This window comes from Vicia villosa, linkage group LG4, assembly GCF_029867415.1.
Source record: "Vicia villosa cultivar HV-30 ecotype Madison, WI linkage group LG4, Vvil1.0, whole genome shotgun sequence".
Taxonomy (NCBI): Eukaryota; Viridiplantae; Streptophyta; class Magnoliopsida; order Fabales; family Fabaceae; genus Vicia; species Vicia villosa.
The window spans coordinates 168,366,051-168,387,181 of record NC_081183.1 but is presented as its reverse complement, the minus strand read 5'-3'; the positions used below and the strand labels follow the sequence as shown (position 1 = coordinate 168,387,181).

General features: G+C 37.0%; 3 protein-coding genes across 4 annotated transcripts; 2 read left to right on the top strand and 1 right to left on the bottom strand.

The window, feature by feature from the left end:
* Positions 1-342: 342 nt before the first annotated feature.
* On the top strand, positions 343-4,640 carry LOC131595835 (nuclear transport factor 2-like). Its single transcript, XM_058868328.1, has 9 exons — positions 343-566; positions 651-785; positions 1,817-2,126; positions 2,756-3,021; positions 3,123-3,306; positions 3,509-3,630; positions 3,732-3,797; positions 3,941-4,022; positions 4,094-4,640. The coding sequence occupies exons 1-9, from the start codon at positions 528-530 to the stop codon at positions 4,315-4,317; spliced, it is 1,428 nt and encodes a 475-aa protein (XP_058724311.1). The 5' UTR covers positions 343-527; the 3' UTR covers positions 4,318-4,640.
* Positions 4,641-5,563: 923 nt separating this feature from the next.
* Positions 5,564-6,964, top strand: LOC131598279 (uncharacterized). The gene has a single exon (XM_058870895.1). It carries the CDS (start codon positions 5,564-5,566, stop codon positions 6,920-6,922), a length of 1,359 nt encoding a protein of 452 aa, XP_058726878.1. The 3' UTR covers positions 6,923-6,964.
* Positions 6,965-13,322: 6,358 nt separating this feature from the next.
* Positions 13,323-20,039, bottom strand: LOC131595834 (3-isopropylmalate dehydratase large subunit, chloroplastic). Of its 2 annotated transcripts, none has more exons than XM_058868326.1 (15): positions 19,881-20,039; positions 19,640-19,753; positions 19,375-19,545; positions 18,838-18,990; positions 18,658-18,726; positions 18,463-18,579; positions 17,653-17,727; positions 17,490-17,567; positions 17,272-17,367; positions 14,962-15,011; positions 14,715-14,769; positions 14,502-14,633; positions 14,110-14,157; positions 13,826-13,984; positions 13,323-13,722 (listed from the first exon to the last, which is right to left on the bottom strand). In XM_058868326.1, the coding sequence occupies exons 1-15, from the start codon at positions 19,929-19,931 to the stop codon at positions 13,582-13,584; spliced, it is 1,509 nt and encodes a 502-aa protein (XP_058724309.1). In that variant the 5' UTR covers positions 19,932-20,039; the 3' UTR covers positions 13,323-13,581. The 2 variants fall into 2 exon arrangements, with proteins under 2 accessions (XP_058724309.1, XP_058724310.1); XM_058868327.1 differs by having other exon boundaries at positions 19,640-19,750; positions 19,881-20,016.
* Positions 20,040-21,131: the final 1,092 nt, after the last annotated feature.

Here is a 21,131-nt window from a genome sequence, read left to right as displayed (position 1 = left end):
TTTCGTAGATGCATCTACGGAAGTATTGCTAAACTGAATATAAGGTGAAATTAATTGTATTTTCTTTTGTTTTATACGCTTCCGTAGATGCATCTACAGAAAGAATCAAATTTTTTCAAAATATGAGGTGCTTCTGGATGTGCATCTACGAAAGCTAAGAAAAATTAGAATTTTACGTGGTGTGTAAGATAACCATGGAGTGGGTTGAGAAAGTTTCTTTATAAATTTGTTTTTTTACAGAAAACTTTCTTTATAAATTAAAGTTAATTAATTCGAATAAAATTTTAATCTTTTTTTTGACTAAATTTATTTGTCTGAAATTGAGTGGATCTTATATGAGAAAATAGACTCATAGAGCAGCAACTTCATCCGCAGAGAGATAAAAACAAAAATCTCTCTCTCTCTCTCTTTCTCTCACTCAGATCTCTCTTCGTACGCGTGTGTGGATGCTTAGATCTTAAAACCGTCACCATTTAGGATCTCAATTGACGGCGTTAGGGTTTTGAAGGGTTTTATCTCTTTCTTCCATGGCTACACCTTTCCCCATTCCTCTCACCGCTGCTCAGGTTCACTTTTTTTCTTCTTCATCTCTTTTCTCAGTTTATCTCAATCATCGAAAACCTAATAATCAACTCTTGATTCGTGTTCAGGTTGGGACTTACTTCGTCGGACAGTACTACCATGTTCTTCAGAATCAACCCGAGTTCGTTCATCAGTTCTACTCTGATGCCAGTACCATGCTTCGTATCGATGGTAACGCTAGGGAAACTGCCACCGCAATGCTCGTATGAGTTCTTTCTCTGTTACCCCTAATTTTTTGTTTCTGTTGTTTGAGATGGTTGTTTTTTGTGTGGATGGAATTGGATGTGTTGCTACTGAATATGGAGTGATGTATGTTGTTATTTTGATTTGAGAAGTTTTAATGGCATCTATGATTGTTGTGGGCTTCTCTTGTTGGTTTTAATGTTGGTAGATAGCGGATTTAAGGATTTAATGAATGTGGGTAAGAAATAAATGTTATTTGCTGTTGGTAAGATAGGATTTTTGTGTATCTACATTGTGTAGAGTTTATGGTTAGAAGGAGATTTGGAGTTGATTTTATTGCTTTGGAGTTAATTTTGTCGGTGCGTGCGATTATAGAACTAACTAGTAGTTTTTTTAATTGGAAGAGTTTCAAGTGGGTTTGTAATGGTCCGCTTCAGTTTGAGAGCACGGATCTTAATTATGATTGTGGTTTTTTCAAGTATGGTGTTCATTGCAATGCGAATCGCAAATTGAAATTGCTTTTCGTTTGCACCGAGTTTTGAGGCTGTAGCTAAGATCCATCGTGATCCATTGTTGTGGTCTTATGTGGCCTTCACAGCATTATGTTTCGTTCTTTTCATTTTATTTAGAATATTTTTTCAGCGGTATATGTTACTGCGGAACTCAATTTTGTGATTGTATTTGTATCGGGTGAGGTGGCATACAATTTGAAACCAATGTTCAAGAAATTCAACTATTGTCATTTAAACTGGTTACAAATCATGATTAGGAATCTAATGCAGGCACTTAAGATTTATTTACTGTACTTTGCAAATATAACATTTTAATGTAATCTTTACAATTATTAGTCTTTTATGAAATGAATCTTTAGAGTAATGTGCAATTTGTTGAAGTTGCTTCATATCGCTGTTCTCGAATTTGTCTTTTTATTAGGTCTTTAATTGTTTGAAGGAAGTTCGCATTAGCTTCAATTGTTTATGTTATGCACATTCAATGATAGTAAATTACATATCATCCTTCCTTCCAAACTGAAAAAACTTTTCTCTGGCAGCAAATCCATGCACTGGTTATGTCACTCAGCTATACTGGAATTGAGATCAAGACTGCACACTCTTTAGAGTCTTGGAGTGGTGGTGTTATTGTGATGGTTTCTGGATCTGTGCAAATTAAGGACAACCTGAGGAGGAAATTTATGCAGACATTCTTCCTTGCACCCCAAGAAAAAGGCTTTTTTGTGCTAAATGATATTTTTCACTTCGTTGAAGATGATCTTATTCATCACCATCACCACCAGGCAGTCTTGTTAGCTCAGAGCAATCTTGATTCAAAACTGAATGTTCCAAGTACAATTAATAAGCCAGGTAAATTTTGTGCCAGCTTGTAAGCATTTACCTGAATTGAAAAATAACCCACTTATTGCAATTAAGTAATAAAAAAAAAATTTAAGTACATTTTTTTTCCTGATAAAAGTCTCAAAGGGCATTATGACTTGTATCTCTCCATGGGTGTTACACTTAATCATTCTTCTATGCAAATTATGACTCTTGACTAGTTTAGAGTCTATATTAGACTGTTAGTCATTTGTTCTTTTTTTTCTCTCTAGTTCATTTGCTCATTTAAAGTTTATATTAGACTGTTGTCTCATCATGTTTGTAGTTTATCCACGTCACCAACTGTATTCTCTGCACTGTTATCAATTGTAAACTTCTATCAGCCACTATTAACAGATTGGCAACATTCTAAAACCACCAGTGTCTTCAAATAGGTGTAAAATCTGCTTCCTTTCTGTTTGCACAATGAAGCTTAGTTTTACTTGCATATTGAATGACAAGATCTTACACAGGGTTCCGGGACTTGAAATTAAATAGTTGCACGCTTTTATATACAGCTTTTATATAAATAACCTATGTGGCTGTTCATGCATTATTACTGACTATTGAAAACCGCGACGTTTCAAAGTTTAATGGATTGAGAGCCATGGATTTTGCAGTATCCAACTATATGCTGGGTGGAGATATCCAGGCTAGGGAGTATGTTGCTGCAAATGAGGTCAAAGAAAATGGTGTAGCTGACAGTTATGGATTTTCAGAGCAGCAAATGCAGCGGGGCCCTGATTCTGAACAGATTAGGGAGGATAATACCGGTGAAGAGTCAAATGGGTCACTTCATTCTTCAGGGAATGCCGTGCAAGATCACTTACCTGCTTCTCCTGAAGAACCTGCCGGGGAGCCACAAAAGCACACTTATGCCTCCATTGTATGTTCTGATTAAGCGTTATATTAATATCCAAACAATGTTTTCTTTTGGGATTTAGTTATGACATTGGAACTGACCCTGTTATGGACTGTTGTTGCTAGTTACGGGTTGCTAAGGGACAATCTTCTCCATCTGCTGCTTCTCAACCCTCTCATAAAAATGTTTCCCCGTCAGAATGGGATCATACTCCACCGAGCAGTAATCAGCAAACAACTGCATCCACAAATGTATTTGAAAGGTCTGACACAGATGCAGTGGAAGAACACCCTGCAGCAGAATATGAAGGTCTGTTCGCACTTTTTTGTTTGTATAATTGATTATTATCAAGTTCCTCCATTTATAGTTACTTTCTGGCAGTGAGCATATTTTCACCGCCCATTACATGATAAACTAGTGCATTTTAATAGAAGCTATAAAGGGTTACATGTATTTATCAGTGTCCATTGCTCTCCTCCTCTGACCTTGTTTTTCTTTGCAATGCTTTCAGATGAAATTAAATCCGTTTATGTGAGAAACTTGTTGCCTACAGTGTCTCCTTCTGAAGTGGAAGAGGAGTTCAAGAATTTTGGTAGAATTAGGCCTGATGGAGTTGTCATAAGAAGTCGCAAGGTTTATATCACTTCATAATTGCATCTTCAAATAACTATTTTCATTGATATGTTGTTACATTTATGTTCCACTTCGATTTATGAATCTAAACTTTTCATCAGGATGTTGGTGTCTGTTATGCATTTGTTGAATTTGAAGATATGTCAGGCGTTCATAATGCAGTCAAGGTTTTGATTTTCTTTTAACTTATAAGTTTGAGAAATATAGTACTCACAAATGATTTTGTAGTAGTATGTTATTTGGGAACCAAAGCTATCATCTTTCTACTTGGTTAGAGTGAACACTAAGTCTTGTTTGTCTATGCGTTCAGGCAGGATCCGTTGAGATAGCAGGAAGACCAGTGTACATTGAAGAGCGGAGGCCAAACAGTAACATTCCTTCTCGAGGAGGAAGTATGTCCTTGAATTGTTATAGTCATTTTTTCAGATCTGTTTCATTGTATTAATTTTTTCTGTATTAACAGGACGAGGTAGAGGCAGGGGTAACTATCATTCAGAGGCACCAAGAGGGCGTTTCAATTCAAGAAACTATGGCAGGGGAAATGGTCAAGATGGTGGTGATCGCGAGTACAACAAACCAAGGGGAAATGGTTTCTACCGACCGAACCCACGCCAAGAAAGGGGATATTCAGGTCACCATATGCCAAGAAATGGGCAGAATCTGGCTGATTCCTCAGTAACTAATTGAGTAAAATTATCAAGAGTCCAATTTTGAGTCCAGATATTTCAGCTCCTATTAGTCAATTTCAATAGATTACACCAAATATTGGTATTTTTTAGTCTTAAATTAAGATGCAGAGGGAATTAGATATCTTTGTTTCTGGTCAATTTTGTTCAAGGGTATTCTATTCCATTCGTTCCTCCGGGAATTTTTTGTTTAGCTGGTAATGTGTTTATTAAAACATGACATTTGTTCCCAATTGAAATTTGGAATCCATTTGTATTTTTGTTAACAATACTTTAGAGCTTGATTTTTGATTAAGAATAAAAGAGGCATAAAAAAGTTTGATAGATCGCATTGGGTTATAAATTAATTCCATTGTGATAGCATGCCCACTATTGATCTGCCCTGATTAAATTTTAAATGAAAATAGATGTTTTTGTAAATTGTTTTGGTTGAGACATACATGTAGAATGCATAAATGATATATTTTATGAAGTTTCTAGATTCTGCACAACCCATATATATTACTAAGCTATCTATATTTATTTTATTTTATTTTAATAATTTTTCTTTCTATTTAAATTACTAAAATATTTGATTATGAAATATGTTATTTGTTGGTATTTGTTTTATCACAATACATAGTTATTTTGTCGAAAAAATGACTACAAATGTCTTAAATTATACTATCCTGATTCCTTTGTAATTCAGGGATGGCCGTGTTAGTTTAGTAAAGCCAGAAACTCACAGTTGCAAGCTAACTGAACTCTAATTAGTTACTAATCTATAGCTGTACATTGCAATTACACAGAGGTTTAAGTGTTAGTAACAAGATTCTAAAATAGGTACGTCCACTTTGTAATGACACAGTAGCAAGTCATGCAACATAGCTTTTACCAACAACTAATCCTAATATAGACTCGTATCATTATGAAGAGAGAATTTCCCACATCACCATCTAAAATAAGGGAACAAATTAAAGGTTGAAATATATTCAATGCTCCTTTGATTTGCTGTCTTCAGTGTAACAAATGCCTTATTTGCATCTTTCCTTTACCTAACCCACTCCACATATTCACATCTTCATAACTTCCTTTCCTTTGTTTTCAATATTCAAAAGTATTAAAGCAAGACAAAAAAAAAAAACTAGGATAAAACATCAGGACAATTAAATTCCTTCAATTTCCATTATTTCAATCAACTCTTAGCCTTGTATTCTCAATTCCTTCATCTTGTTGATGCGATTGCATCATAATCATTAGTCGGTATCATGTCAAATATTTTGGCATGTTACCAACTCCTAGAACTCAATGTCATATCCGCACAAGATTTAGCCGAGGTGTGTCGCTCCATGCGAACCTACGCCATTGCATGGATGGACCCTGACCGCAAGCTCTCCACCCGGGTTGATTCGCAAGGTGGTACCAATCCGGCATGGAATGACAAGTTTGTCTTTCGGGTAGACGAAGACTTTCTATACGACGAAAACTCAACAATAACAATTGACATCTATGCCATTCATTGGTTCAAAGACATCCATGTAGGTACTGCCCTTGTCCTCTCGGACGACATTGTCCCACCATCACGACCTTCCCATAGCAATAACTATAAACCTCCTGGCATGCGGTTTGTGGGACTCCAGGTCCGACGACCCTCTGGCCGCCCGAAAGGTATTTTAAACGTCGGCGTGGCTGTCATCGACAGTTCCATGCGAAGCATGCCTCTTTACACACACAATAACACCCCGACCGTTGGATATCATAATGATCATCACAATCAGCAAAACCACGAAGCCATGCCAGAGATTCGACGCACCAAGAGTGACACGAGCTCTATGATCGTCTCAGAAGTTATGGAGCATGAGAAACGACTCAAAGCTAAAAGGGGAAAATCAAGTTCCCAAGTTACCCCTTCAGATGTTAGCTCAATCAGCAAGAAAAAAGCTACGTCTACATTGAGTGGCTCTGACGTGAAGCCTAAGAAAACCTCAAAAAAGGGTAAATCCGGCAAAACACCGAGAATTTATCCAAACGAATTCAAAGAAACACCTAAAGTTAGTTATGATTACGAAGTTAAACCCTCGCCGAAACCGCAATTTCAAAACACTCCGGCGAGGACTTACAACAAAGGTGGCGTACGAGCCACGCCACTACATGCATTCGCTGTAAACAACGCAGCTGCGAATGCAATGGAGTACGGTACTCCATACAGATCAACCAAAGGTCACCATCGTCCTATAATAACCGACTCCGAATTAGGTCCGTCAGCATCAGAAGTCGCAGCGGTGGTGGCGAGGCAGCCTGTGATGGATGAAGGAGAGAATTCCACAATAGGAGGATGGAGCTTAGACGAGAGTGTCGAAGAATTGCAACCTAAAATCGAGAGGTGGCGGACGGACTTGGCTCCGGTGTATGATGGCGGAGAGATGTCAAGCAGGCCATCATCTAGCAGGAAGAAAGGGAAGCTTTCACGTAGGCGCACAGAAGGTGAAGGTGGTGGTGGAAATGGTTTATTCTCTTGCTTTAGTGTTATTTGTGGTGTTGAATGCTCCATTGTCTGCGGCGGCGACAAGAAGAAAAATAGGCTTCGCCGGAATCAATCGGTGGAGGATGGTGCAAGCTTTGTATGACATAAGTGTGTGAATAATGTTGCATGCATGCATGGCAGATAAAATTTGTTCTTTATTCAATATTATTTTTTCAAAGAATATTATTATGTTCCTTCATATATAGTTTTATAGATTATGTTCTTTGATGATGAATACATGCTTCTAATTTTATATCTGACTACTTGAGGATGATTAATATATACTACTATTAATCATCTCTCAAGAAAAAAGAATGATCTTATTTTATAATGAATTTTTTTTTGCTTATATATAAGGAAATCATTATATCCATTCATTTTAATGGGTGAAAAACATATTACATTAATCCGTCAAAAAATTTAAAAACATATTAGAATTCATATTTGTATGTGCTATTAGAGATTTTATTTACTTATTGAAATAAGAGAAAATAAAAAACATAATTTCGTGTTCAAATATAGTACTACGACATTACATAAGTTTTATTATATAAAGATATACACATCTAAGAGTAATGATTACAAAAGGAATATATTACAATATACTTAAGAATGTTACTGAATATTCTATTCTAAATATATTTACAGATATCAATAATCTTTCTAAATATTTACACACACACAACTTTGGGGCCTTATAGAGACTTTGTAAAAATATTTGTCAATTGACCATAGGATAGACGAAATTTGTGACATTATCGTCCACAGAAAGATCGTGACATTATCGTCCACAGAAAGATGTCCAGTACTAGTGTCTTTAATATACGCCAGGTTCAATTAGAGTCGTTAGTACTATCTTGATCGCTTCAATTAGGCCACCATTAGAGTCGTTCCATCAAATAAAGAAATGTTTGTGCGGGCATTCTAAAATGAACTTAAGGCGGGACACTTCAACAAATCCCTCGCGGAGAAGCAAATGTTGTTGTTGGTAGAAGTGGTCACCAGAGCTGAGTGTCACATAAATGGCGAGGAAAGCAACACTGATAAGAAGACACACAATGTCAAAGAGCCCACTCCCAACACCGAGAGCTCGCACCATCAGAGGAAAATAATTATACCTTGTCCATAAAGGACATGTTAGTGCTCAAAAGAGTAGGTAAGGCAACAGAGAACTTCACACGTTTAAACACTCGTCGTGAATAAATTTTTCGGGAGGTACTTCACTTGCACAACATCTCTACACCGCCTACTCCTAAGGAGAATTTGATGGGTTATGAACTAGGAAGAGGGTGGAAGTTCCATAAGGTAAAGTGACATCACACCCAGGACTATTATCAGCTTAAGAAGGAAATTGAGAAACTAATACATGAGGGGCACCTCAAAAAATATGTAAAAGGCGACTCCTTTCGCTCGTCAGAAAAATCTAGGCAAGACTATGTTGGGAGCCCTAGGCCCAACAAAGCCAAAGAGTTGCATTAGGGCGACGACAACAGAGTCACACATCACACGCTTAACACTATAGAAAGACGGTTTGTCGGAGGCGGGTGCTTAGTGCTAATTTATTGTGAATTTGAGTATGAATAATTAGCATTAATCGGCTTATTCATTTGCTTTTCGTCAATAAACCACAATTTTTTGTACATTTTGTATAGTTTATGTTAGCGTGTATACCGTGCGTTATCGTGTAAATGTCATTGAGTTTAATTATTTTTATCTCATTTTTGTAGTTATTCAAGCAATGATATTTATGCATTGCAAGATAGAGCATTGAATAAGCTTTCCAACACTACAAACCGTTCATAAATCGGAATTACGGTTCTCAAGTTATGGCGGAAACAAAATCTAAATTTTCCGCATTACATCAGGGTGCGCTAAGCGGGCTCTGCTACCGCTAAGCGTGATTTCACTTTTCAGCACCTTATATTTACACGCTTTTTTTCATTTCTAGGGTTATGATTTGGGTATTTTTGAGTCCTAACATAATCACAACCATTTTTTTATTAGAATAGTTTAGAAAACAACATTGGGTCTTGCATTTGGATGATTGGAGGTGGATTCTTCATCAATCGGAGCTGACAACTTGTGAGATGTTTGGTTTATTTATCTTCCTTTTTGTGTATTTCTCTTTTGTTGGGTTTTGTTTGTATATTTACTCTGAACATATGTAAATTTGTTGATCATTGTGTTGTATCAAATCTGCTTTACAAATCAATCTTGTTGCTTTCCTTGATCTTTTTGCATTTATGTTTGGATTTGGGATGTTGTAGAAATAGACATCAAAAGTCTCGATTAGGGAAGGAAATATGTTAGTTTCTTGATTCTAGAGATAGGGTCAGAGCTAACAATCAGTTTTGTATCGACGCTTAATGCTTTTGTGTTTGAGTTTCGCGCGAGAGATCGCCGACGCGAGAATATGGGTGTTCTTGCAACTTTGCGTTAGACATAATCTTGGTTGTGATACGTCTCACCGATATTGCAGAAATGGACACTGATGTGAGAGATACGTGATGATTTTGATGAGTATTGTAGCTTAAGTGCAACTGATCAATAAGTTTAAGTTTATGACAAGTAGTGTATATTCATGTCTGATAAGTTATTCTCTCCGGAGAATGTATTTATTTTCCTGTTTATACTTTTTACTTTTAGTTCATTTAAACCCGATCTCAAAAACGAGGAAACCGTTGAATGACATTCTTTCCCTCCACCATTCTCTATGGACACGATAAATCCCAGAATACTTACAATCTTTTGCTTTATGCTTTACTACGTCAACATCAGGGAAACTAGCTCTGCTAGAAAAAGGTACGCTCGCCAGATCCTAAGTGTAGAAAACCTTCCTGAGGTCAAGATTGAAGACGGGCTCTAGAGACCGGAAGCTACGATCACCTTCTCGGAGAAAGATGTTGTTGGCATCCTCCCTCATAACGAAGGTCCCAAGGTCATTGCCATTAAATGCGAATATTGAGAGATTAAAAGAGTTCTTATCAACCAAGAGAACTCTAAAGACATATTGTACTGGGAGGCATTTGAAAGACTTCACCTCAATCTAGAAGACTTAAAGTTCTTTTGAGGATCACTGGTTGGATTATTGGGAGAACAGGTACAAGTAAAAGGATATATCACTTTGAAGATCACATTTGGAGAAGAAGATCAAGCTAAGAAAATAAAGGTTAGGCATTTGGTTATTGATGTTCCCTTTTCATATAATATGATTTAGGGAGGCCAGCCTTTAATCGGATGGGCACCGCCTTATCTACTATGTATTTGTGCCTGAAATATCCGCTCCCCAATGAGAGAGTCGGGGTTATCCAAGAAGATCAGGAGATCGACAGAAAATGTTATGCAGAAAGCCTCAAGTTGAAGAAGATTCGCATTCAAGGTAAGAAGGCCAGAAAGATAAACTTAGAAATAAAGCCACCAGAGGAATTCCACAAAAACGAGGAAACCTCCTCCTCAACCTCTGAGGAGAATGAAGGCTCAAGATTTATGAGACATATTCCCTGAAGACGTCAGCGTAGCTGTCATTTATTTTTCTTTAATATTGTTTGATTGTTTCAATTTTATAGGTGAGTATTGTATCTATATCGTATGTAATGAACAAGTTGATTTATGGAGTTCACCCTTTTCCGTTTTTCCGCTATTAGAGAGGGCGAGGGTTTATAATGAGGCACCTCACTTTTTATTATGTTAAAGTCCGCATGTTTTACTTGATGGAAGTCCTGCCCCATTAGGTAAAATGCCTCGCTTGAGAGACTGATAGTCACGTCAGCCGGGCTATATAAAATTATGTCCGAAAGACTTAGGTTATCCAGGCTAATTAAATCGTCTCCTGAGGGTCCTCGAGCGAGACAAAACTCAAGGATAACACCTAAGAGGTGCGTCCGACATCCAGCTTGAGAGACTTAATAACAAGTCTTTCAGGGGCTCGATGGAAGTCTCACCTAAGTATTTAAAATGCCTCGTCGGAGGGACTGATAGTCTCGTCAACTGGGCTACATAGAATTGTGTCTGGAAGACTTAGACTCACGAGGCTAATTAAACCCCCGCCTGAGAGACTTAGTGTCTCCTTGGGCAGGACAAAACTCAAGGGTCATGCCTTACGCACGCGGCGGATATCTAGCTTGAGAGACTTGATACAAGTCCTGCGTGAGGGCTTGATAGTCTTGTTAATCAGGTTATAGATGATTCTCTCTGGAGGATTTAAGATTCTTCAGGTTAATTAAACCCTCGCCTGAGAGACTTAGTGTATCTTCAGCCGAATTTCCCAAGATAGCTAAGACCTCACAAGAGGAGGGCCCAGTTATCGGGTACTCCCATTAGCCGTGATTGAAAAACACTTCATTTTATACCAAAGGCCTTCTCTCTGAGGTACTATATAGTGTTATATTTATAAAAGGCCTTGCCTATGGCGATGCCCTTGGATCGCCCTAGAAGAAGAGACAGAAAGGTATCTCGTCACCCATAGTTTTTCCTTCGCCCTTACGTGGGAAACATGGGATAAGACGTTTTCCAGAGATATAGAAAGTCAAGGTCATTAAGTAACCCACGACTCCATTGAAAATAGGGATTCAACTGTCCACTATTGACTAAGTGGATAATGACCCTTTCTGAGAAAATCCAAGGTCCTAGAGACCTCTATATACACATCTTCTCTCAATTCTCTCTGGAAGAGAGAGAGATGGAGAGAGAGAGAGAGAGAGAGAGAGAGAGAGAGAGAGAGAGAGAGAGAGAGAGAGAGAGAGAGAGAGAGAGAGAGAGAGAAGTCTAACAATAAAGACGAAAAATCGATGGTCAGACTCATTGTCACTCACGACAGGTGCGGCGGCGTGTGAAGCTCATGTGCATGGTGTGGTGACGGGTGGAAAGGGGATGTCAGTGAGGTTTTAGGAATATATTGGATCAGAGAAGATCTTTTTTATGGCGGGAATGGCTTGCCATAATTTCGCCAAAATTGACGGCAGTAGAGACGGTGGTGAATGGAAAGTGACAAAAAGAAAATGGAGAATGACTCATACATGAGTGAGATGCAAACTGGAATTAAAACACGGCCTACTAAAACACTTTCTCATCAAAAAACAATGGATCAATTAGATAAACCCAATGAAGAGTTGTGTCTCTAAATATCATACTGAAATAAGACAAAATGATAAACATTTGAAAAACATAATAGAGAATTACACAATTAAAAATATTAATTACAAAAGAAATGCACTGCAATATATTTAAAAAAATATAATATCCTAAATATATAAAAAAATATCAACCACAGAACAAATGTATGTTTGACGACTTCAATTTTAAGTAATGAGCTAATAGTTAAAGGAGATGACCTAAAAAAATGTATTTGACCAAAAAAAATGTATAATTCAAAGAAAGAAAAAATGGGTGTGGCTAAAGTTTAGAATGAAAGAAATGGAGAAGAAAAAAGGCAAGAGATCTCAAGTGACCCTTATATAGAGAAGCAAGACAAATCAATTAAGAGTTTAGAATGAAAGAAAATGGAGAAGAAAAAAACAACGATTAAATTTTGTCTCAGGAGTACAACGACACACGACTACAATTGAGTATCCTAAGAAAAAACACCACTCCTAGTCTAGAAACTTAGGACCACGTGTCAAGCAAATTTTACAAAACGTCCCAATGATGAAACTCACATTTAATGCATGTGTTTTCTAGGTTATTTGTCCTGACTGCCAAACCTCATCCACTTCTCCAAGCAATGACCCCGGTGCGAGAAACCTGACCAAGTTCTCTAAAGGGCTTCTAGCTACCACAACACAAAACGTCTTGGAAGCACTTGTTCCAAATCAACAATAAGAGAAAGATTACCACAATACAAAACGTCTTGGAAGCACTTGTTCCAAATCAACAATAAGAGAAAATCTAAAACACTCCAACCAACTCATATACAAAAGATCTCACGTGAAGAAAAAGTTACACATTCAAACACTCCCTCATAGATTACTCATTATTCTCTTATTGACTGGACACACATCACTCATTATTCTCTTATTGACTTTGACATTAAAGTATTGACCTAACACATTATTCTCTTATTGACTTTGACATCAAAGTATTGACCTAACACGTTAGGCCTCTCTCCACCGTAACCAAAGTTCAAGTTCACCGTAGCGAAGCACTGCCCCATCGTCTCAACAATCATCACTAGTTCTGATCTAGAATGGAAGGGAAATTGTTATTTAAATTGTAATTATATTATTATAAGATCATTTCACCACGAGAATCTAACAGAAATTGTTGATTCATTGTGTTTGTGTTGTATATTCCTGAGGTACCAATTTCGATCCTTAGTATATCATTTTAATTTTTCCATTTCTTTAAACACTTATTAGAAGGAAAAAAAATCCAAATTATCACAGACTGTTTATCGTTACATTTCTAAAACTAACTAATGGAATGATTGATGATCTCTAACGTCTAAGTATAGCACAGAACAGTTGAAGATGAGCAATAAAATGAAATACCATAAGATACTTAAAAAGTACTAAAACCCCATTATTTTTAGTCACAAAGTTAGAACCAGTTCAATAAGAGTTGTAAAACTTGTATAGCTTACAGTTCTAAGTTTCGCTAGGGAGTACAAAAGTAACCAATGCAGATAATACAGTACAATACAATACAAAAGGATAATATATCTTACTGCAAGAACTCTCTTGGATCAGTAACTACAATACAATACAAAAGGATAATATATGTTACTGCAAGATCTCTCTTGAATCAGCTACCAAAGGATGATATATCTTATTGCAAGAACTCTCTTGGATCAGTTACATAACCGGTCAACGCAGATGCTGCAGCTGTATACGGGGAAGCCAAGTATATTTCACCTTCTCTGTGGCCCATTCGCCCTGGAAAGTTTCTATTTGTAGTTGAAACACAAACCTACACAACCAACCCATCAACAATGGAAGTAAATTATGCCGATTCTCAATATATAGAAAGCATATAAATACAGTCATATGGTAAAAGAGCAGGGGGAGCTTGCCTGAGGTTCATTCATGCGAGCATAAGTATCTTTCGGGCCACCCAAACAAGCACCACAACTAGGACTAGCAGGTGTGTCACAACCAGCTTCTTCAAATATCTGTGAGCAAGTCTTACCACCTGAACCAGGGACAGGGAGGCTGTACACATCCATCCAAACCTGAAATTCCATTAACAGAGATATGTGTTGGAAAAGATTGTCTAGCAGAATTTACCAGGAGAGTTTTATTAATAAATGTATATCAACTTCTGCAAAGATATATGAACATGAAATTTTCAGCTGACCTTCTGTGTTGCCGGGACAAGAAACGTGGGAACTTTAACCTTTTTACCCTGCAAACGCAGATATCATGTTATTCATTAGTGGGGATAGTTGTAAGATTCATACAAGATATTGACACAAACATTCATAAAAAGCATAGGAAATACTCGAGTCCAACCCCAACGTCTTTTTTTCCAGTGCTATCGATGGTAAATGGCGGAATATGGTGCAAGGCCAATTCACGCCAAAAATCCACCATATAAACATGTCAGTGCAGCCTATGGTGCCGCTATCGCTGACATCCCTTCACATACTGCCTATGACGGTTGTCAAAAATCCGGCACGCCATTTCGCCATGGCCGCCACTGAACAGCAATGTATTTATAGATGTGCAATAGGAAAATAAGATGCATACCGATGCTAGAAAAACTTTGGCGGCAGCCATGAAATCTTCTGTTTTCCCACCCGTACAAGATCCTATGTATACTCTGTTAATTTTCACGTCCTTGCACTCTCTTGCCAAAGCACGGTTATCCGGTGAATGAGGCTGCAACATTTAAGTATAAAATTAGCTAAGCAATATAGTGATGGCATTAGATAATAACAATATACTGATCAAAGGACTAACCTTGGCCACCAGTGGCTCCAATTTTGTGACATCAAATCTATACTCAGAAAGAAATCTAAATTCCAACAAAAAAATAGGTTTAGCTAATAATTAGTAAAACTGATTACCAATGGATACTAACATATATTCCATAAAACGCAATGGTGTCGCTATCCTTTGCAAATTGCGTGTGGCAGTTATAAAAAATCTGATATAGCGCCACAAATTTGACAGTGAAAAACAAAAAGAAACTGAAAACTATGTCTACCTTGCTTGCTGGTCACTATAAACTGGTTCATATGGCACAGATGTCTTGCCCTGAAAAAAAATGGAAACATCATTAAAAGAAGTGCTGGATATAACATGAGCATAATATGCAAAAGGGAAAGCTTCATTCAAGGGAAATTGAACATATGTCAATGCAGAACTTAATGGGATGACGTTCAGCAGGCAAGTTTAATTACAGCAAACCAATAAGAAAAAGAAAAAAAATGATACTTTCACTATAATATATCATAGTGAATTATGCATGAAAGACGGGTACTAAATATTCAACTAAAGAGACGAACAATTGCAAAACTTGATCATTATTCCATTCAGATAGTCTAAAATGCTTAAAACTACTGTATATAATAAAAATTTGTGAGATATTTATTAGATATTCAAACACTCTCAAGCTAAACCAAACTAATTTTTAAACTCTTTATTGCAAGTGAATAGACTAGTGGAATAACTCGGCGACACAGCTATGATGATCATCGGCCTGACCAATTTCGAGGCAATCAATCCAGCACAGTGAAAACCAACACTTCTCCAAGATAAGCATTTGAAAGCTTCAAACAGCATGAAATCATACCCAATAAACTTGGACATTAAATGTTTTAGCAGTGGTGTGAGTTGTAGCCAACATATGTTACAATCAGAATGATGGTTGTTACTGAGAAGAGAAGTCACTACTAGTATCATTCATGAGGTAAATCACAACTAGAATGATAGTATGTGGAAAGAGAAGTCACCACTAGTTAGTTACTTCATGTGCCACTGGTTTTCTCACATGGGTGAAGTTGAATTTTAATCTAAATTAGGAGCTTGTATCAGTGTTGTCAATCGTGGATCACAAAATATAGCGGTTTGATCAACCTCCGCTTTGCAGAAGTGCTATGCCCCCTATTTGACAATATCTTGTACCACGAGGGGAATCGCAGAACAATATCAATTTTTTCAAAGTCCGCTACTTTATTTAACAATACTGGTGTCACATGCAGTTGGTATAGGTAACATAACTGTGTGAGGTTGAATGTTAGTTGCCTTGGGGGTATTCCTATTTATTTCTGTACTTCCAATAACCAGTCTCAAATTTTGTTGAGTTGTTGTACTGAAATATGGTACATCTCGTGCCTTCTTGTGGTGGTGGTGGTGGTAGTGGTATTTAAATTAAATTGCCTTCTCAATATAAGGAAAAGTGATTCACCAGAGGAAAAGAGGAATGGCACCAAAACATATCAAATCTACAACTGGAAGACCAAAGAAACGGCTAAAATAAACCAAAAAGCATACCAGTAATGAATGTCAAAAATAACCTGAAGAACCCCCACTAGATCTGAACATCAAACATACAAGAGCGTAGCCAATGAGGCCAAACAGACATGTTGAGGAATAGAACGGCAGTGGTGAGGCTGAAGAAAAGAGATGGAATAACAAGGCAAACAATAGTGACGGTTGAAAGATTGAGGGTTTCTAGCAGTCCCTCACACCCAAGAAAAGTAAGAGGTGCCAATCCAAGATTGTAGCCTCAGAAGGAGAAATAGCCACTAGAGAAACTGAGGACAGATAGATATGAGGTGAGTCCCCACCTTTGGGGAAAAAACAAACAAGTCAGGCAGGTGAAAAAGTGCAAAGCTGATCAGATTTTGGCAGGCAGCATGTGGTTACATGTTGAAGCTAAAAGTGATGGTGCCATTTCAGGCCGTCGCAACAATTTAATGGTGTCCAGAATTGGTCTCAGCAACTGTAAAGCAAAAGAGGGTATAAAGAAATTCTTTTATTACTTTTTCATATGGAAACAGTATTTTATGACACAGAAAAAATCTAAAATTTGAATCGAGTCAGGGAAAAATTGAAGGGTCGAGTCATGGAGTATGATGCCGCTTAGATACCGCTTAGATAGGACACCATTTCAAAAAGGGTCAAATAAAATGTTCACATAAGATACTCCAAAGTAGAGATGGCATGAGGACAAAACGGAAAGGAACAGCCTGTTTTATACCGTTCTCTTTGGTTCCACCCTTTAAGATGAAACAAACATGGACCACTTTCCTACCTTTTTCTATCATGTTTTACTTTTCAGTGTGCCAAACATTTAGCATAATCCATAGCTCTATTTCTATCCACTCATATCTACCAAACGCTGCCGAAACTATTCTAAAATACAAAAGAATTCAAGATATTATTAGACATTTACTAGATATTCTAACAAAGTCTATATGATAACTTAATAAATAAAACAATGAGATAAAAATAAAAGTTCAAACAAAAGTCAAACACTATAATTTCAGTGCATCTACTGAATTGTACAAACCTCGAGATATTTATATGTAACACTATCAGCAGGAATAACACCATTCTTTCCTCCAGCTTCAACTACCATGTTGCACAATGTCATCCGTTCTTCCATCTACCACCCAAAAGGGACAAGTTATCAAAACAGCATTTGTAATCAAAATAAATAAATAAATCAGACAACTGAAGAAACATTGTGTTACATTACAATATAGCATTTTTGCTTAGCATACTTACAGTTAAACTTTCAACAGTTGAGCCAACAAATTCCATAGATTTGTAAGTTGCACCGGCCACAGATATTTCGCCAATAATCTGCACGGTAAATAAATCACTCATGTAAGAATGCCACCTAGATATTTGCTACATGTAATCAAGAACTATTTTCATGGATACTTACTTGCAGAATTAAATCCTTTGCAAGCAAATAACTCGGCATTTCTCCGTCCAATACAAATCTCAGAGTCGGAGGTACCTGCATTTATAAAGGATACACGGTATAAATAAATAACAATTATTTCTATACTAGTAGTTAACTAATCGAAGAAAATTCGTCATTGTTATTATTCCAAAAGCTTCAAGAAAATCCTTAATTTTGTATTCTCTTATTTTGCTCCAATTCTTATCCCATGTAAGCACACAACTGTTGTTTAAGGGCAAAGCGGGAACTTGCTACAGATCACACCATAATGGGAAGTTATTCAAGTGAAGATGTTACTTTTTCAAAGTTGCTAGCAATCCCATCCATTCCATCGGTCTGCTCTATCTACGTCTTTTTTGTGATAACAAGAGGCAAGCAGTTTGCTACAAACTTTTTCAGTAAATTCATAAATGTAATCTTTGAGTTAGGATGGAAAAGAAGCAACAGTGGTTATATGTAAGTTTTAAAACGCTGAATGTAAGCTGCCCTTTTTATTATTGTCAATCGCGGATTGCTAAAAAATAGTAGTTTGTTCAAACTTGACTATACAATAGTGCTATAGTGCCACTACCACATCTGTAATAAATTGCGTATCACAAAACAATGCTGATTTACATAGCACTGCAGTGTTGCTACAGCCACAATTATACTAATGATCACATAAAGCTAGGTTATACTTTTCAAACCAGGCTATGCTGATAAAGCACAATAGTGGCCCTGAGAGGAAAAAGAAACATGATATAGTAAGTATGAATAACAGCCTCGTAGAGCTTAGTGTAACATAATTACCTTGAGCAAAAGCTTCCCTGCTCCTAACACAAAACCAGCATCAGTATTACCAATCCCCGTTGCAAATTGACCAAATGCTCCAGCAGTACAAGTGTGAGAATCAGTGCCCAAGAGAACCTACGGGAGCACCTAATTAGCAAAACATGAACCCAATACCTCATTGATCTTTCAAAAAACTTGATAAACTAATCGAACCTCTCCTGGCCTACAATGACCTTCCTGAGCAAGAGCGACGTGACAAACACCTTTGTAATCTGGATTTACCTGTATAATTATAGTCCAATACTCAACGTCCATAGATATTATGCATATTACACTACTCTTAATGAATTGAAACAGCCAAATCTGTATTGAAGAAATGGTAAGAATGAATACCTTAAAATTACTAAGATCCTTAATATCATAAAAGTACTTGATATTTTGCTCCTGGCAAAAGTCCCTGAGTATGTCTACATTGCGATTGGCACGTTCATCACTTGTGAATATATAGTGATCAGGTATTATCACAAGCTTCTCACGATCCCAAACCTTCGAAGGAACAATGCAGTCAGGAAATCACCAAACTTGGGACCCAGTGTTATAGCATATAAGGAGAATAACAGTTTAGCAACCTTAGAAAAACTACAATTCTTCTACGAGTGGTGTGAATATAAGTGCTAAATCCACAACAATTTTTCATTGCAGCTACTCGATACATGTTGTTGATGCTACATCAATAGTGACACAATTGTCCAAATAGTGAAACTAGGATACTACTGCTATTGCCACCATTTGACAACACTTACTCAATCCTTCCCCAAATTACCTAAAATCGATATCTACAATTCCAATTGTTGTCGAATCCAATTACCTAGCCAACCATCAGAAATAAAAAAGTTCCAAAATGAGACATGCAATTACAACTACAATTACCTTAGCATCCTCGCCAAACTCCTTCTTAAAAATCCCAATAGAACCAGGACCACAGACATCATGTGTCATCAAAACATCAACATTGACCCAAATATTATCCCCAGGTATGGCCTTCTCCTTCTCAGCAGCTCTAGCCAATATCTTCTCAGTCATGGTCATGGCTGTCTTCACCTGAAAACCCCATCAAACAAAAAACACTGAATCATCAACAATAAGGACTATAAAAAAAACCAACAAATCCAAAAGGGTATCCAGAGAAACAAACTGATCCAGTAGAAGAAGGTTGTCGCTGTGTTTGCTGAGGAGCGGCAACCGAACAGGTGATTCTCCTGGAAGCATGTTTCTGACATGAAGAGAATGCAGATAGACTCAGATCCTTCTGAAAATGAAACAAAAAAAGTGTGATTTTGAGCAAAGTTAATCTTTTTGGGAAAAAGGGGTGAAGAAAAAAACAAGCCTTTAAGGTTAATAATGGGATTGAAAAGACAAGAGTTAGAAGAAGAAACCTTGGTATGGAAGAAGGAGGTGGTCGGTGGAGGAACAAGGGAGGAAGCCATTGATTGATGTCTGAGAAACAATAAGAGGGCACGTAGAACACTGGACCAAGGTGTGGCGGCTGATGAAAATAACTAGTTTTCTGATTTTGTTTCATTATTTATGTTTACTTTATTATATTAGCATGTGATGATGTGAAGTGTGTTTGTGTTGATCTTCATTTTTTATTTTCTCTTTTCATCCATATTTTATTTTTATTTGCTTCTCCTTTTTTGTTGGGACATGATAATATTGTTTTTAGATTTTTTTTAAAGAAAAAAGAAAAGAAAAGGGTTAAATATAAATTGTGTCCTTTTTCTTTTAAAAGCAAAGATTTATTAACAAAAGGATTATTAGGGGTATTCAATTTCATTACCCAATTCCAACCCTATCTAACTTGAGATCAACCTCCAAACTTTTTTCCCAAAACCACAAGACAGAAGAATATGATTTAGGGACTCCTCAACATCTTTACAAAAGACACATAATAAATCGGATTGAGTCGGAAAAAATACCTCTAATAAAAAGAAGATTTTTCGTAAGCAACCTATTAATGATATTTCTCCAAACAAAAGTTATGATTCTAAAAGGAATTGAAGACTTCCAAACAAGAGTAGTCGCCTTGTCTCTGTCGATCTCGAACGTCGACTGAAGTTGAAGATCAGAGATAAACCCGAAACAGGATTTGATAGAAAATCTTTCCTCTAAATTCGGATTCCACGCGACCGAGTCCTTCACCTCTCTATTCGGCACAAATTGAATCAAATAATTCTTTAAAACCTGCAACCTATTTCAAATAACTGAATCTGCCACGGCCTGCACTCCCAAATCATCCCAAGTCCAACAGTTGTTATTCCATACCATCCACTACCTCTTTCTTTAACATGGACAGAGAGTATAAATTAGGAAAAACACCTCTAATGTTAACATCTTTGCACCAATGGACTTGCCAAAACAGAATTGCATTTCCTTCCCTAAGACGAATTTGTACTTAGCTTCAAAATCTCCCTCTAAATGCCTTTTCTCCATCCTAACAATATCTTTCCACCACGAAGACAAAAATCTCCTAGAGATTCCAGAAATCTCAGATAAAAAATGCAAATTCAACATCCCATATCTAACCCTAAGAATCTCCATCCATAAAGAATCCTTACCTTGAAAATTCCCCATCTTCATTTTAACAACAATGCCACATTAAATTCTTCCATCAGTTTCAAACTCAA

What these genes read in the sequence shown, in the direction of transcription:
- LOC131595835 (XM_058868328.1), top strand. Translation starts at nt 528, where the DNA reads ATGGCTACACCTTTCCCCATTCCTCTCACCGCTGCTCAG. An exon ending in CCCTGCAGCAGAATATGAAG is followed by an intron (nt 3,307 to 3,508) that starts GTCTGTTCGCAC and finishes CAATGCTTTCAG; the next exon opens with ATGAAATTAAATCCGTTTAT. An exon ending in CATTCCTTCTCGAGGAGGAA is followed by an intron (nt 4,023 to 4,093) that starts GTATGTCCTTGA and finishes CTGTATTAACAG; the next exon opens with GACGAGGTAGAGGCAGGGGT.
- LOC131598279 (XM_058870895.1), top strand. Translation starts at nt 5,564, where the DNA reads ATGTCAAATATTTTGGCATGTTACCAACTCCTAGAACTCAATGTCATA.
- LOC131595834 (XM_058868326.1), bottom strand. Translation starts at nt 19,931, where the DNA reads ATGGCTTCCTCCCTTGTTCCTCCACCGACCACCTCCTTCTTCCATACC. An exon ending in CAAAGGATTTAATTCTGCAA is followed by an intron (nt 17,568 to 17,652) that starts GTAAGTATCCAT and finishes TTTACCGTGCAG; the next exon opens with ATTATTGGCGAAATATCTGT. An exon ending in TTACATATAAATATCTCGAG is followed by an intron (nt 15,012 to 17,271) that starts GTTTGTACAATT and finishes ATTTTTTTTCAG; the next exon opens with GGCAAGACATCTGTGCCATA.